General features: G+C 53.3%; 1 protein-coding gene across 7 annotated transcripts in view; it reads left to right on the forward strand.

Moving 5' to 3' along the window:
- CTIF (cap binding complex dependent translation initiation factor) overlaps positions 1–17,515 on the forward strand; it is a 294,145-nt gene that overhangs the window by 148,865 nt on the left and 127,765 nt on the right. For all 7 annotated transcript variants that reach the window (XR_006195575.1, XR_006195576.1, XM_042911713.1 and 4 more), the window contains exon 7: positions 11,743–11,819. Coding sequence is in view for 5 of the 7 variants with exons in the window: in XM_042911713.1 (XP_042767647.1) it covers positions 11,743–11,819 (77 nt within the window). In the remaining 2 variants the exon portion in view is untranslated. The remainder of the gene's footprint in view (positions 1–11,742; positions 11,820–17,515) is intronic.

Genomic DNA, 17,515 nt, shown 5'->3' on the forward strand with positions numbered 1-17,515 from the left:
GGTATTGTAGACGTGTGTGTGTATCTTGTGGCCTACTGTAAAGAGGACATAAGCCCCATAGAGTATTTTAATTTTATTTCTTTGTAAGTATGCATGGGTGTAGACAGCACCTGCTTGAGACTCTGTGTACAGAGCATCCTGTAGGAGAGTGCGGTGCCTCTCCTAGAGCTGAAGCTAATCCCACGTGAAGGACCATCTTGTACTTCAAAGTCATGTCCCTTATGAAATGAAGGTGATAGTAGCTGGGACGTCCTTAGGCAGAGTGAAAAGTAACAACTCCCCACTGTTCAATTTAAGCTTTACTGGTTTGTGGAATTCACAATGCTGGGAACTACTAACCTAAGCCTCCTACTTTATCTCAGTTAAAGAAACTCTTTAGCTTTGTGTGTGGACAACTAAACAGAAGGAGAGTCAACTCTTTGCTTTTTTTTCTCCTGTGGAGGACACTGGCCTCGGCCTTGACTCTCTCTCAGCCTGTCGACCCGGTCATGCCGGTTAGGCTCCCGTGTCACTTTCTGAGAGAGGACTTTTCTGATCCTCCGGTTGAAAACATTACCTTCTTCGTTTTTGTTGGATTCCCCTCCCGCCCCCCCACCCCCACCCCCACCCCCACCCCCACCCTCACCCCAGCGCACTTGTCTCTGGTTAAATCTTCTTTTTCTTTTTAGTTGCATTCTGTTGGCTCTCCCGTTCCCCTTGTGGGATGGAAACCCTGAGCTGTGGTTCAGTTCGCTGTTGTATCTCAGCACCTTCATCAACTCATGGCGCCTCAACCAACAAGTGTCCCGTGAATGAACGAAAGCGCCATGGATTCCTGAGGGAGGGATCACACGTTGGCCTCTTGCCCCCAAAGCTAATGCTGACGCTACCCCTGCAGGTTCTCAGTCAAGACTGAGCGCAGAGGCCGCTCCCTCCCTCCCCACTCTCTCCCTGTGCGTCTTGTCTGGCCTCGCCTCTTAGATGTCCTGTGAGCCTCCTGCAGCCCAGTGGCCTGGCCAGCCTTTCACTAACCACTTCTCTCGGGTTGGGGTGGCAGTTGACCGTCTACACAGAGGAGGCTGAGCCTACAGCAAGCTGCACTTCTGTGCTTTGAGAATGTTCTGTACACAGCCAGGGAGCTCAGGGAGCGGTTGGCTGGGGGACACAGGCGGCCACATTCTAGAATGGCATTCCTGGGGGCTTGGGCTGCTGCTTCCCGGCAGTCTCATGAGGGACATGGACAGAAAGGCTAAAGAGGTCTCGGGGGTGGAGGGCTTTCCTGGCGCAGGGGCTTGGGGTGCAGATGGGGGCATCTCACAGACTGTGCCAGAGAAAAGAAGGTGAAGAAGGTTGCAGAGGATGGGAGGGAGGGTGGGCAACTTGGGGAAATCACCTGCCCCACGCCAGGCCTGAGCAAGGCACCTGAATATCAGATAATTTTATTTAATTCTCACAACAACTCTCTGAACTGGGTGTAACTCTTTATTGTGGCCATTTCATAGATGAGGAAAGCAGAAGCATAAGTAAGGTAGGTATCTACCCAGGCTTCCACAGTAGGGCAGCAGTCATGGCATTACTCTAGACCAACGAACTCCTCGTCCCAGCCCCCAGTCACGTTGCTGAAAGACCCCCGAGGCTGGCTCGGCCAGCCCTGGGATGTGGACTCTGTTGCTCTGGGGTGCTCCTTTGTCACAGCCTTCTTACCTGTACCGCCCCCACCCCCCACCCCCAATATCTGACCAGCCAGCCCTGGCCCACCAGTGCAGGGGGCAGGAGAGATGAATCTTTCATTCACACGCGGCCTCCCCTGCACAGTGGAACTCACCCCGGGATCCCAGTATCACAGGTAGAGCTGGTTTGGCAGGTGGGAGGTTGGGGGGGGGGGTGCGGGCACAGGTGCCCTTACGCTGGCTGAACCCTGATTCCTGCCCCTTCGTATGATGAACCGCACCAGAGTACATTCGGCAGAAGCAAGAGCAGAGCCATTAAAGCATACTTCCTAGTAACTTGCGTTGAGGCCGCCATCTTTCTTAGGCAGCTTCTGGGAGCTTCCAAGTCTTCTGGTAACTCAGAGGGTAGCCTCAGGCGTTCCTTCCTCCAGGCGGTCCTTGCCGCTAGCGTGTATCCTCGGTGTATCTGTTCTTCCTTGCAGCCCGTGGACTTCTTTGGGACACAGACAGAGTTTCTTTACATCCGTGGCACATGGTGTGGCCACAGAACACAGCGGCCATCTCTGAGTATTTGCAGAATCTCAATTTTCTTCCAGAATCCATTGTTGCTTCTATTCCCAGGATGGCTTTTGAACCTCCCCAAGTCCAAGACGCTATTCGCAAACGTGACAAACGTCCCCACCTCTCAGAGACGGCCACTTCCCCGCAGAGGCCAGAGCACAAGTATTGCTTTGTCTTCCCTGGAGCTTGCTTTATGGAGTCTTTTGAGGATTTGGGTCTCATCTCTGTCAGGAACACACCGCTGAGTTAGGGACCAGAACTCAGGCTGTATGCGTTTAAGCTCGTTCAGGCAGTTTTTCTGGAGGCCGCAGAGCATACATCGTGCCATTTCCCCCGGCCACTTGTCCCGTTCCATTTCTTGCACATCTTCCAGTCTTCGGTCTGCAGCAGCCTGAGGTGTTGCCTTTTTCAGTTCAGCGGGGCTCCCAGGACCTTCCGTGAAGGTCCCTCATCAGGGGAGGGGAGAGCCCGTGTCCGCTCCAGCTCCGTTCTCTTGTGGCCACCGCGAGACTGTGCATCGGGGACTGCGCCCGGACAACTGACAATGGTCCTTGAAAACCCAGCCCCTCAGGAACTGCTCCCTTTACATTTTACACCGTATAATGTAGAGAGTTCTCAACCAGTGTTCTGTTGGTTCCTGCTTTCTGTCCTTTGCATCAATGTTCTCACCCATCTTTTTTCCTCGTCATTCAGAAATTATCAAATCAACGTCATTTGTATTTGTAGTTGCCCCTTGGGTTACCAGTGGGAAGGGGCGGGGATGGTCATGTTTCCTTTCCACGACTTCACCGATATAATAAGACCAAGTACAACATCATCTATAGCTACCTCGTGCTGGACTCGTGCTACCGATATAATTATATATATATATATATAATTATATCACCGATATAATAAGACCAAGTACAACATCATCTATAGCTACCTCGTGCTAGGACTTTTTTTGGTTATAAGTGATAGAAACCCACCTCAAAATACCTTCTTATTTTTTTTTTTTTCTAAATTTTGTTTGGTGCTTATTCATTTTTGACAGAGACCGAGCACAAGCGGAGGAGGGGCAGGGAGAGAGGGAGACACAGAATCCGAAGCAGGCTCCAGGCTCCGAGCTGTCAGCACAGAGCCCGACGCAAGGCTCAAACCCATGAACCACAAGATCATGACCTGAGCCAAAGTCAGACACATAACTGACTGAGCCACCCAGGCGCCCCCATTAAAGATACCAAGGGGAGATCTACCGGCTCATGCAATCAAAGGAAGGCTCAAATAGTCATGGCGAAGGAGGCAGGAAGGTCAAGTATTTTCATCCTCATTTTCCACAAGAAGGAAGAGAGGGCTGGAAGAAATAACTGCCCAGGTTTAGCAACAGATCCAGTACCCAGGTTGCCTGAAAGGTGTGTGTGGTTTATTAGTCAGGACTCCGTTGGCTTTTATGGTGAGAAACCCAACTTGAAGGAAAGGGGAGGGGTGGGTTTTATTGGCTTAGTGCATCCAAGGAAGGTGTGCACAGGGCAGCGATCTAGCCTCTGTCACTGCAGTACCACTCAGGCACAGACCCCCAGATTATGATGAATGCCATGGGCTCTCACCCCAAAGACCACCACAGGAAAAGTGTTCATGTGCAATTGGGGGGGGGGGGAGGGCGGTCAGAGACTTCACAAAACCTGCCCGGAGAGCCTCAGTTAAGCTCTTCCTCTAGAAAAACATCCAGTTCCTGTGGAGCCAGCATCGCATGGTATCTAGAGCAAACCTTTTCAGAACAGGTGGAGTTGAGGTGCACATTCCAGAGCGTGAGTAGGAACTCCAGGCAAGGGTGAGTCCCGATGGCTCAGCCTCTGGATCTCATCCCTGCCTACTTTTATCTGTTTCCTTACACTGGGACTCCAGCTAAGGTATTGCATTCTTTACAAGTCTCTGCTGATTAAAAAAATAATAATAAATTGAAAGAAAAAGAAAACCACACATTTAACGTGAGTGAGCCTGTCTGCCCCTCACCTTTCTTTCTAAAACCGGTCAGCTTCTTCTGAATAGCCATGCAGCCTAGAGATTCCAGGAATTTTAGAAACATTACCTGTTTATTTCATTGGACGTGACCCACACATCCTGCCCACGTGCCCACAGCAAGACCTTGGTAGGATAACTTCTTAGAAGCTATGAAAAAACATGACCCCCCGCAGGAGGAAGGCTCCGCTATTGAGACAAGCTCATTGTCAAGGGAGATGTACTTGGTATTTTTATGGCCCATTACGTTGCCAAGTGCTGTGGCTGCTTTGTACTGTTTGCCCTCGGGATACCTCCCCGAGTTGGGCTGGAGATGGGGGGAGCCTGGGAAGTCCTGAGCTGGCTTGGCCGGAGGGTCTGTCCTGCCTCCCTGGGACTCCGGCTCCCTGGGCTTGCCCGGTGGGCACGGCAGAACCAACGTCCAGCTTTTCTTCTGTCAGACTATGGCTGGGGCCCTCCACCTGGAATCTTCTGGAAAAAAGGAAGCCATCAGTTTCCATGTATTTTATAGCATTCTTGCGAGTGACAGGAGCCTGGAGGGGCTGATCAGTATGCAAGTCCGTGAAGAAGAGGAGACGGTTCGTGGTTTCCAAGAGGCCAGGGTGGAGGGTGGACATCCAGGTGTGATGGGGCAGACAGGTGTGGCACTGGAGAGAGCAGGGCTGGAGTACAGGGCCTACCTCCGCAGGAGACTGGGGAGGGCACCTCCCCGCTAGAAGCCTCCCACTGACGCCTCACCTGGACCAGGGTCCTTGTTCCAACTCGGGTGTTTCACGGTTCCACTGCCTCCCAGTGAAGGCTATGCAGTTCCTGCCAGGTCTTGTGCAGTCTGGGGGACCCTTCACACAGCAGGAGGAAGACTCTCGTACTGGTATAATGCTCTCTCTCTCTCTCTGTCTCTCTCTCTGCAAAGAGCTGATGTGTGAAAGAAAGATAACAGACGTGGGAGACAGTTTGGCTTGGATGATTTCTGTCGGGCTCAGGTCTGGGGTTAGTGGCCGTGGGCCAAAGGTCACAGGAATATCAGAAAAAATTTCCCTGAGGGGAAAGGGGGCATGGGGTTCTGTGAAGTGCGTACGTGGTTTCTAGCTTCCCTGCCCCTCCCGTCTCCCTGGTCCCTGCAGGGGTGCCGGAAGGTGGGGCTGGGCTGGGAGGTGGATGCACCCCGCTTGTCCTAGGGATTCGGGTCTCTCTTCATTGTGAGGCTGGGGCCTGGGCAGCATCTCAAGCTGTTGGTTTGGTGGGAGGCTAGATGACCCCCTCCAGACTGGAAGTCTCTGGCACAGGGCCTGGTACTCCAGCAGCGTACCCCTGTGGGTTATGGCCCCGAGGGCTCTGGAGTAGTACAGGTGGGGGGGGGTGATGTGACCTCTGCCGGGGAGAATCAGATGGAGAGGACAGGGTGCTGGGGGACCGCACTCAGAGGACCAAGCTGTGGACACTCAGGGAGCAGATGGGAGAGGCCATCAGGCCAGCCTCAGACTATGGACCTGTGGCTGGGACAGTGCTGTGGGATCTGGATGAGAGGGCCTGGAGTGTTCGAGGGCCACCATAAGTACGGCTAACTGGGTGATGTACAGAACAGACATTTATTGTCCCACAGTTCTGGAGGCTAGAAATCTGGGATGGAAGCGTCGGTGGGACCAATGCTCCTTCTGAAGGCTCTGGGGAAAAATCCTTTCTTGTCACCAGCTTCTGGTGGCTGCCAGAGTCATTGGAGTTCTTTGGCTCAAGCCGTGTTGGTCCAACACTGCCTCCATCTTTACATGGCCTTCTCTTTCTGTGTCTCTTGTGTCTCTGTGGCCAAATTTCCTTCTTCTTCTAAGGACACCAGTCGTTGAATTTAGGGCCCACTCATCCAGTATGACATCGTCTTCACTTGACCATATCTGCAAAGACCGTATCTCCAAATAAAGTCACGTTCACAGCTCCCTCCAGGGTTAGGACTCCAGCTGATCGTTTTGAGGCACATAAATCTACCTGCTTAAAGGGGGTGAAGAACCATCCAGATGGCCCCAAGCCAGACATCAGGAGCACCAGCCCTGGCCCTCAGACTACCCTGGTGCTTCTCTGTCTGACCACAGTGCCAAGCACATCTCCACACACTGCTGTGATGCTAACATCATTGGCCAGCTGACGGAGGTCATAACATAGCTTCTAGTCTTCTCATGTACCCCTAGCAAACCCCTTAGGGCTCAGCGTAGGTACCGCGAAGGCTTCCCTGACCCTTCTTGTAAGCAGGGTCCTCCTTCCTTCTTCTGGGCTGCCAGAGGCATCTGTCCAATGATCCCCTGACCTCCAGGGCCAGAACTGAGTCTGTTCGTTCTAGTAACCTCCATCTGATGCACCTGGCACACGGTGGGCCTTCGGCACTGGTTGCGTGAGAAAGAACCAAGGATGGACATACGGGTGGGTGGTTTGACGGACGGATGTCGAGTAACAGAAGTCTTCCCTGGCCACCCCACCCCCACCCCCGCCCCCGCCGTGCTCCTGCCCTTGCCGTGCCTTGTTCTGCTCCGTAGTGTTTTTGTCAGTTATCAGAGCGTCTGCTCACCTGATGGTCGTCTTCTCTCCGCTCTCACTAGAATGTGTGCTCTACACAGACCAGCATTTGGCCGATTTCTTTTTCACTATGTGTGCGGTGCCTAAAACGGCAATTTTTACAGGAAAGGTGGACGGGAGAGCCGGTGGATTTTAGGATGGGGGGAGGGAGGGGCGCCTGTAGCCTAGTGGAAGTGTGGCACTGCGAGCACAGGATCAGTGGGTCTCAGGGCCGAGGGCGCACACGCTTCTCGCCTGGTGTGTTTGTTTGGCCCTCCCTTGCTGCACCCCAGACCCAAGATTTGTTTGTCTCTACTGGCCTCTCAGGGCAAGGCCCGTGCACTCCCAGCCTGGGGCCAGCTGCTCTGCTGGGCCTGCCTTTAATCCCTTGGAAATACCGCCCTGGGTTGTAAGTACCCACCTCAGCCTACCCTGGAATGGGTGGATTTTATAGAACATGTTTCTGCATCCAGAGCAATCAGGCACGGCCCTGCAGGGGGCCACATATACGCCATTGCTGATCTCCGAGTCAGGCGTGAGTGCGTGTGTGTGCTTCCTGTGTATTCTGCCCGTGCCGCCTGTGGAAGGAGCATTATCTTCCCTCCGTCCCTGGAGAGGCTTGGTTTCTATAACCTGCTTGTCTCCCAGGCCCATTTACTTAGCAAAAGTGGTCAGAGGGTAGAGAGAGGGGATCTGCAGCCAGGTCTCAGAGCTAGGGGAAGAATTCTCATGCAGAGAAGTAGAAGGAGAGCAGGCAGGGCCTGAGGTGGTCCACGGTAACGCTACGGGGGTCTCACGTGACTCGAGACTGATGAGAAACACCCAGCAGCTGGTAAACCAGAAGGCCGTGCTCTCACTTGTGGGAGGACTGGGGAGGGAGTGTCTCCTACCTGGACTGACATTCATATGAGGCTCTTTCTTTTTCTTTTTTTAGTGTTTATTTACTTATTTTGAGAGAGAAAGAGTGTGAGTAGGGGAGGGGCAGAGAGAGAGAGGGAGAGAGAGAATCCCAAGCAAGCTCTGCACTGTCAGCTCAGAGTCCAATGTATGACTCGATCCCACAACCCATGAGATCATGACCTGAGCCGAAATCAAGAGCCAGACGCTTAACCGACTGAGCCACAGAGGCGCCCCTGGGGCTCTTTCAAGGCATAGAATGGAAGGATTTGTTAAATAAGGAATTAGAGCAGAGACCACTGTTTGCTGTCAAAGGATAATTCTAAGAAGCCTGATAAATTTCCATTCTCCACTTTAGTGATATATTCTGAAAAGCAGGGAGGGAACTCTGGTCCAAAGCCAAAATATCATATCCCCTGGCCAGGCCTGGAGATACCAATCCCCCATGCTCCTTTCCAGATTCTTTATTATTCACACTTGTCATTGGGTGCCTCTTGCCTAGGACATGCTGCCCTTTGCAGCCCTCTCTTATATAAAATGTTTCAGGGCAGCTGCTTCCTGGAGAGTAATGGAGCGAAAGGAGCATGTCCCATTGTGGCTGGATCTTTCTTGCTTGCTTTTTTAAAAAAAATTTTTGTTAACATTTATTTATTATTGAGAGACAGAGAGAGACAGAACATGATCAGGGGAGGGGCAGAGAGAGGAGGAGACAGAGCATCCGAAACCGGCTCCAGGCTCTGAGCTGTTAGCACAGAGCCCGACGTGGGGCTCGAACCCACAAACGGCAAGATCATGACCTGAGCCGAAGTCGGACGCTTAACCGACTGAACCACCCAGGCGCCGCTCTTTTTTTTTTTTTTTTTTTTTAATTAACACTTGCTGTCCCCTCTCCCCAGAACATACTGCCCCCGGATTTTCTTCCCACTTTTTAAAATTGAGGCATGATTTACTTACCATAAAATTCACGCTTTTGAAGTGTATGGTGAGTTGGGTTTCTTGGGGTGTTTTTTTTTTTTTTTTTTAGTATATCCTCAAGGTCACACGTGCAACCATCACTCCTGTGTAATTCCAGAATATTTCCATCACCCAAAGAGAAACCCGGTACTCATTTACAGTGACTCCTTATCCTTCCTCTCCCCAGCCCCCGGCCACCACTCATCTACTCCCTGTCTGCACGTTTGCCTATTCTGGACATTTCGTAACAATGGAATTATACAATACTGGGTTTCGGTGACTAGGTTCTTTCCCTGAGCATGATGGGTTGTTGTTGTTTCTTTGGAGGGGGGGTGGGAGTTGTTTTTTTGTTTTCTGAGAGTGAGAGAGAGCGGGGGAGGGGCAGAGAGAATGTGTATGAATGTTAAGCAGGCTCTACGCCCAGCATGGAGCCGGAGGCACAGCTTGACCTCACAACCCTGGAATCAGGACCGGAGTCAAAATCAAGAGTTGGGCCCTCAACCAACTGAGCCACCCGGGTGCTCCCAGCATGATATTTTTAAGGTTCATCCACGTTGTCACATGTATCAGAACTTCCTTCCTTTTTGTGGCCGTATAATATTCCATTGTATGGACATACCACATTTTACTTATCCAGTCCTCAGTTAGTGGACATTTGGGTTGTTTCCAGCCGTGACTCTGATGAGTAAGTGACTCTGATGAACATCCGCGTACCAGCCTTACCTCTTGCCGGCGACTAAAGAAGTTGGGCTAACCCGGATCAACACTGGCCTGATGGCAGATGTGGGTCTGAGCACAGATTCTCTCTTCTTCCGCCGGCCACCTATTTTCCCCGATTGACCCCAGTCACCCTTGTCTTGGAGGGAGTGTGGGCAGCATCTTGAGTTGTGCGGGTCACTCGGTGCCAACCACCAGCCTGAGAAACAAAGTGGCTGATTGAAGAGAGTCCTCCAGTGAAGCTTGTATAAATACAGTATGTCCTGCTTTATGCAGAATCATCCAAAGGAAGCGCCAGGAGCTGAAACGTTCACGGTGCAACTCCAGACCCCATGTTTTTACTCTTATATTTTCTACGCATTCACATACTTCGGAGGAGACAGGTGGATGGACACGGAGGTCACAGCAGGGGCTTCATTAGAAGCCTCGAGGGGCCCTGCAGGTCCTCTGGGCCACTCTGAGTTTGGTAGAGAGCTAGGACTCCAGCGGAGGGTGAGTCCCGAAGGCAGCTCCCCACTGTGTGTGGAGGAGGAGGGCGGGATGCAGGCCAGAGCCCAGGACTCTGAAGCCCAGACAGGGGAGGCCGCACCTTCTGGGCTCATGGAAGGCCCAGGGTCGCGGACAGCTCCGTCTGCCCGGCCTCAGAGCTGAGATCCCGATCCAGGCTGCCAGCTTGAGAGGGAGCCTCGGCTTCCTTCCATTGTCTACGTGGGGCACACCCAGTGTGTTCCTTCGGTGACCCGAGGCCAAGAGGGAGGGAAGGGGCCAGCCCGGAGCTGGGTCAGGATGGGAGAGGGGAAATGAGAGGGGAAGACTTGGTGTTTTTCCTTGTTTGTGTTTTGTATTAAAGAAAAGCAAATAATATCCTTTGAGAAAAACCATTAAACAAAGCACATCCTAAGGCTGCACAGGCCCATTGTGGCCGCCTGGAGCCCGGAATTCATTCATGCTCTTTGGCCGGATTGTCGGAGGCAAGAGACAGGGTAGGAGGGAGGGACTGTTATTACAATAAATGTTGAAATGTGTCCTTCCCTCCCGGGACTCCATAGGAGGCTAGGCCAAGCATCTGTGATGCCGGAGTCCCTGTGTCCTCCCGAGCCTGTTCCCTCTTGTCCTCCCACTGCCGGGCCCCGGGAAGCTCCTTGAGACTGGCCAGAACTGCCAACATCCACCCCGCACTGGTTGGGGACTAAGCCCTGAGAAGGCCTCCCAGTGAGGCCATCCACTGTGGAGCCTGAAACCAGAGGGCTGCTACCATAGAGGCTCTGGGCCTCAGTCTCCCTGTCTATAAAGTGGGGGCGGGGGGGGGCGGGGTTGGGTTATATGGACTCTGGCTGACCACTCTTTTTAAAACATTTTTTTTTAAGTTTTTATTTATTTTTGAGACAGAGACAGAGCATGAGCAGGGGAGGGACAGAGAGAGAGGGAGACACAGAATCCGAAGCAGGCTCCAGGCTCCGAGCTGTCAGCACAGAGCCCGGCGTGAGGCTCGAACCCACGAACTGTGAGATCATGACCTGAGTCGAAGTCGGACGCCCAACCGACTGAGCCACCCAGGCGCCCCTGGCTGACCACTCTTAAACACACCGAGACCTGTCACTCCCTCTCATCCTGTGTGTGCCTAGGGCTGGCCTTCAGCCCAGCTTCAGCAGATAATTCTGCCTGGGGCTCGGCATGTGCAAGATCAGCCCCATGTTATAAGTCGAAGGTCTTTCTCCAACCTTGACGTAGATGCATAGCTGTTGTCCTGACGACACTATACGAGAGTCCATCCTTAGGATTTTTCCCAGTTCAGAGTCTAAAACAGCATTTAACTATTTCATCCTGAGTACCCCCCGGGAGTGTGAGGAATGAGGGTCCTGGGTCAGAATTGCCTGGGCTGTCCTGGGCTGGCGTGAGACAACCCGGGTCCTAGCCCACTCCCTCTTTGTGAGGTCCTCTTTGTTTGCAAGGGGCTGTGTCTCCTCGTCCTCTCAATGGCCCGGAGAAGTTACTGACATTCCCACTGTGTCGGGAAGCTGAGAGAAGTCACGAGTGTTCAAAAAATAACTCCATCATGGAGCCGTGAATCCGGGATCTGGTCCCCGCTTTGTTGCTAATGCTCTACAAGACCTTGAACTGGTTCACTCACCCCTCTGGATCTCAGTGTCCTCGTCTGGAATTTGAATGACTGGGTATGACAGATTCTAAGGTCTCCTTTGTCTCCTTCCTAATCTTCGGTTCTGTAATTACAGCATCATTGCCTGGTGGGAAATGGATTCATTCTACCATTTTCCATTTTTCAGTGTGGATTTGGTGGTCGGAGTCTAGTCGTGCACTCCCGATTTCCTTCGTCACAGATGTCGTTATCAACAGTTACGTGCGAGAAGGTCTTTGCCGTCTTTCCCAAGTTACTAACGATCCCCCTTCCTCCCACATGACGCAGGGCTACCACCCGATGCCCCATGAAGTAGAGATCGCCCACACGAAGAAGTTGTTCCGGAGGAGGAGAAATGACCGAAGGTAGGAGAGACTCCGTCGAGAACTCTGGGTTTTCTGTCCTTGGCCAGCCGTCTGTAGCTCCGTCGGTCCTGGCCTGGGTTTCGCTTTCCCCAGTGGCCAGCTGATACCTGTGAGGTGAAGCAGGTGGGTTGGGTACCAGTCGGGAAGCAGGGGGTACACTTCTCTGGGCCGGCCCAGGGGGTGGGTCCCTTCAGGAGTCCAGGGCAGTGCAGGTTATGCCCCCTCGGGAGGAGAAATGCTCTTTCCCCTGACCTTACCATAACGATAGCAGTCCTCAAGGGACTGGGTCCCAGCTGACATATGTTCTGAGACATGGCCTCCAGGAGCTCACAATTCCAAGGGTTTCTGTCTTTCCTCCTCATCCCTAGTCACTGAAAGTCGTCCCGCGTGGTGCTGGGCTCTGCTGTGACAAACGATATGCAGATCAGAAACTGCACATGCACCTGCTCTCTAGCACCCGGACGCGCTCACTCACACTAAGGCAAAAACCAGGGTCTCCCTGCAGTTCAGAGTGCTGGGTGACAGCTAGGGGCCAGAAAACCTGCCACGAGGGGCGCCTGGGTGGCTTAGTCGGTTGAGCGTCTGACTCTTTGATTTTGGCTCAGGTCATGATCTCACGGTTTGTGGGTTCGAGCCCCACATCAGGCTTTGTGCTGACAGTCTGGAGCCTGCTTGGGATTCTCTTTCTCTTTCTCTCTCTCTCTCTCTCTCTCTGCTCCCCGCCACCCCCTTCTGCCCCTTTGCTAGTTGCTTTCTCTCTTATTCTCTCTCTAAATAAACTTAGAAAAGAAAAAGTGCCACGAGGCAGCCCTGGATACATAAGCAGCTGAGGCTAGGCGTCCCAGGAAGGCATATGCCTTAGTTTCCTTGCAGCCTCTCTCACATGGAAAGGTCTTCATGGTATATTTCAAATGGAAAACTCCAGGTACCGAGCAATGTTTGGGGTCTGTGGACATTTGTAATAAAGCCGCATTAGAGTAAATGTTTTTGTTTGAATATGCATATATTCCTTCTGGCTGGAAATGTAAAAAATAAAGGAAGAGAGGGAGTAAAAGAGAAGAAGGATGGGAAGGAGGAAGGAGAGAAGGAAAGAGCAAAAAGGCTTCTGCCTAAGGAACTAAAATGAGGTGTGTTCCTCTATGGGGAGTTTTTTCGTGGATAAAAGTGATGGCCTGTGGTTTTACCTTTGATGAACACCGAATGTCGTCTGAGAGCCAAGGAATAGTCCAGCCCTCATCTCTTGCTAAGAAACTAGAGACCTGTTTTCCTGTTATCCCTTGAAACTAAGACTGTGGCTGACCAGGGTCCCCAGTCCTTCCCTCCACACGTGGGCCCTGACCGAGGAGTGCTGGGTGGTGGCCACAGCTCCGGGCGAATGGGGCACCGAGCACCCAGAGCTCATCATCAGCTGGTGCATTTGGTGGGTGTGAGGCCTTCCCAGAGGACAGTAAGCATACAACTGACTAGGAGGAAGGCCTTCTTGGCTTCGACATCAGAACCACCAGGCACGTCACGTGGCTGCAGGAAAAGGGGAAACTGAGCCAAGAGAGTGGGACCAAGCCCTAGTCCAGGCTTGACCAGACCAGGGCAGGCTTATTTCACTGTGGGTGCTGCCTTTTTGCCATAGCTGCTTCACAGAGGCTAATTCCTGGTTTCTGGCTTCCTGGCGGAGGGAAGAAGTAGGGAGCACCCCCTAAAAAGGGACTGGGGTTCTCTGGGGCCGGGAAGGGATCAGGGAGAACAGAGACTTGGTGGCCCTCTTCCCCTGCCGCCCGGTCCCGAGTATGTGTGCGGAGGTGTGTGGAATCCCCAGGCTTCTGAATGAAGGGTCACCCCCTGCCCGGCTCCGCTCCTTCGGGCCCAGGCAGTGGCGGGCTGACACTCAGCACCCATGCTGGCCCCACCTCCGCTCGTGGGCCCGGTCGCCTCGCTCTGCAGCAACCCCCCCACCCCCCGCCACCCGCCCTCAACAGTGGCAGGCCTCCAGAGAGCAGCGTGACCCGGGAACGTAGGAAGAGGAGAGTGGCACACACACGCTGGGAAGCCGACCTTCCGCTGAGCCCCACTCGTGTTAACAAACGTCTGGGTTAGGTCAGCACACCTCACAAAGGATGTGGACGCGGGACAGGGTCCAAAGCGAGGCAATAAAGATGATTAAAGGGATGGAAAGTATGTCCTGGGAGGAGAGGCTGACGGGACGAAGCAGGGGAAGAGCATGCATGCCAATAAAGTCATGAGAGATTTACACGGAGGGCCCGGAGCAGCTGCCTCATGTTCACAGGGACCGAAACCAGGGGGAGCTAGCCGGAATGGAAGAGGGTGTTCAGCTAGACCACACACGGACTCCAGGAGTCAACGTCTTGACCCTCAGAGGGCCCATCTGCGGGTCAGGACGGCAGGGAGCGCCAGGTGGATTGTGTGGCGCCCTGCAGATTAGAGCGGGACGTCTGCGTTCTACCCCAGCTCCCGCGGGACGCGAGGTGGCCTGTGCCCCTGCTGCTGGTCACTTCCAGTTGTGGGAGTCTGAGGCGCGCGCCCCAGAATTCGACACCGGATGGGCATTCCGCCTCCTCCGTTCCCTCCCTCTGTGACCTGGGCAGTTGGTTCATGCCCCTACTTCGTCTTCTGTAAAATGGGTCTGCTAAGCGGGAGGCTTGAACGATCTAATCCTTGCAAGGCCCCTGGAAACAGTCTTGGCGCCGGCCCCCTCTTGGGTCCGAGGTACATGGGAACCACTGTAAGGAAAGGTGGGGAGCTGGCGGCAGCGAGGGTGGGCCGTCACCCGTGATCTCCCTCGTGAGCCCGGGGAGCTTTGCCCTGCATGCTCTCCAGGATCAGTTTCCTTCTCCTGGCTCCGCTTCCCCCGCCAGACACGGAGGGAGGGTCCCTTCAGCGCAGCTGTCTGTGGACTCTGCTCCCACACTCCATGGGCTGCTGCGAGGCGCTCTGTGATTACAATTGAGTTGCGAACGTCTTGTCCTCATTTTGCAGAAAGCTCCAGAATGGCTCATGGGTTGTTTTTTTTTTTTTTCCCTTAAAAATGTTCCCCAAACTTAAAACAACTAGTAACCACTTGCTTCTTTGGGGACGCTACTCAAAGATGTTTGCTGATTTCAGAAAAAATTATGCATTTCATGCTATGAACGGACTAAATGAGCACTTCAAGCGTTCCTCAAAGAGCAACATGCCTCAGGTGCCCTGTCCCCACCCACGTTGGCCACCTGCTGCCTGGAGGAGGGCCTGCCAGCTTCCCCTCCCCGCCCCCCAGGCGACCCACCCCTGGCCACGGGTGCAGGCAGAGGAGCAGGCTCCCGGAGGGCTGAGTCTTGCCCACGCTGCTGACCTTGAGTGAGGTCTCACCGGCCGGGGGTGCAGGATTTTCTCCGCACCTCCTCCACCCTGCTGCGTTTACAGAGATGAACAGACTGGGCAATGAACAACCGTCAGGGTCTGCCCAGGAAACGGAGGAGGGTCCTTTGGATCAATGGTGGGGATCAATGGTGGTAGACAGGAAGGGAAGGGAGCAAGATTGGGCGGGGGGAGAAGCTGAGTCTGGGTGGGGAGTTCTGGCCCTATGGGGGGGCGCTGAAGTTGAGGTGATTCAGAGCTGTCCCGAGACAGAGTGAAGGAGCAGGTCTGTATACCCCTGTCTGCTGGTCGTTGGATAGAATTGCCACAACTTTAGGCTGGCAGCTCTTATCACCCAGGGCAGTCTCTATAGGGGCTGACAGCTCGGGGCGGGGGGCGGTGTCTGCTCCGGCACGTCCAGCAGCCGAGGGGGTTGAGTGCCCCGTTCCTGAAGGGGGGCCTGGGTGGCACATCACCCTGAATGCCCCAGTGATGCAGTACCTGCCTCTCCTACTGGGATTGATGGAGGGGCGCTCTGTGCCACATCCCGTGCTCCAGAGAACACCAGAGAAGTGGCAGGCTTGGCCCCTGCTCTCCAGGGGCTTGCGCAACCCTCTTTGGCTGTTGAAGCCACCAGACTGCATGTAGAATCCGAGCGTCCAAAGAAAGGAGCCAGCAGGAGGTGACCGAGGAGTGCTTCCTGGAGGAGGTGGGCATTGAAGGAGCCTGTGAGACACAAGGGGGATTTGGAAGGGAGACCGGAGGATATCGGGAGGGAAGGAACGGGAAAGGCGCAGCGGAACAGGTGCAGGAGCCAGAAGCCGCCCCACAAAGCTCCCTAGAGACGGAGGCAAGAGGGTGGTGCTTATGGCAGTCACCACCCCCAACGGAACTAAATCGAAGGGAAAGGCCGGAGCTCCTGGTTCCTGATGGGCCCTGGCCCGGGGTGCTACACGTCTGTGTAGACACAGCACGCTCCAGAACCGGACCTCCTAACAGGGCAGGACAGCGAATGCAGGCACTATCTTTCCGTCGCACGCTGCCCTTGCAGCCGGGGGGACAAGAGAGCCGTTCTCCAACTTAATCTGTTTCATTAAGTGAGGTCTGAGAATGGTTAATTGACTCCATGTGCAAAGCAGATTTGGAAGGAAAAAGAAAAGAATGCCGTGGTCATCCAGCCAGTGTCGGATGGCCCTGCTGGGCGAGGGGCAGGAGAGCGAGCCGTCCCCACACTTCCGCACATGCCACCCCCTCCCTGGGTCCCCAGGTGGTGCAGTCGGGGCCGCATCCTGGACACCGCTGGGTGATTGGAGCCTGACTGCCCATGGCTGTGGCCTGGCGTCCTCTAATTGTAGGACCAGTTAAGACTCTTATTCCTTCTTCCCTTTCTCTGCCAACATGTGCCCCAGCCCTCCCTGGGTGCCAGGCTCTTTCCCTAGGGACAGAGTTAGTGTCAGCCGTCAGATTTGATTTTGCAAGCTCTCTGTGACATCATCTAGGTCACTGATAAAAATGCCCAGGACCTCTGAAATTACTGGCGATGGATATATAACTTTCTAAATAGACTAAAAACCCTGACTTATGTAATTTAAAAGGATAGATTTTTGTTATAGAATTGGCATATCAATTAAAAAATTGTTTAGAGGAACTTAGAATCTATGAGATTCTTTTTTTTTCTCTAATATGAAATTTATTGTCAAACTGGTTTCCATACAACACCCAGTGCTCATCCCAACAGGTGCCCTCCTCAACACCCATCCCAGGAAAAAGTGATGTGGCAAGCCTCTGGAAATACTCCTTGAATCTTGAATCTTGAATCTTGAATCTTGAATCTTGAATCTTGAATCTTGATGTGTTCAGGGTTCCCCAAATGTATCAGGCGAGTAACCCTTTCAAAAAAGGAAGTAAATTTGCTCTGGTTCGTGCGAATCTGTGCTAGCTATTGGCTACATCATTTCTTCCAAAACATCTGTTTGGGAATCTCTTGGAGAGACATGATATCTATGCATTTTCTGCTTTTTGAGAATTGGAACTGTAAGCACACAGCTACAGCACTTTGTCTGTCCTCCAAGATTCCTCAGACGTGTGCCGGGACCCCTTAGGACCTCAGTAAAGCATTCTCTTTTCCTGAGCAATACCACTCCATCCCTTGGGCGAGAAGATGAGAATTCAGAGCACCTGTCACTCCCCCCCCCCCCACCCGCCGCCTATCGGCCCTGGACATCGTATGGACACTCCAGCAGGGTCTGCCTCTCCTGGCCCAGCGCTTATCCTCCGACAGAAAGCAAATCTTTCTTTCAGCTGCACCCTTAATTTTACATCATTAACCCTGTCAGCAACCCCATGCT

The sequence above is a fragment of the Panthera leo genome, chromosome D3 (assembly GCF_018350215.1).
Source record: "Panthera leo isolate Ple1 chromosome D3, P.leo_Ple1_pat1.1, whole genome shotgun sequence".
NCBI classification, from domain to species: Eukaryota; Metazoa; Chordata; class Mammalia; order Carnivora; family Felidae; genus Panthera; species Panthera leo.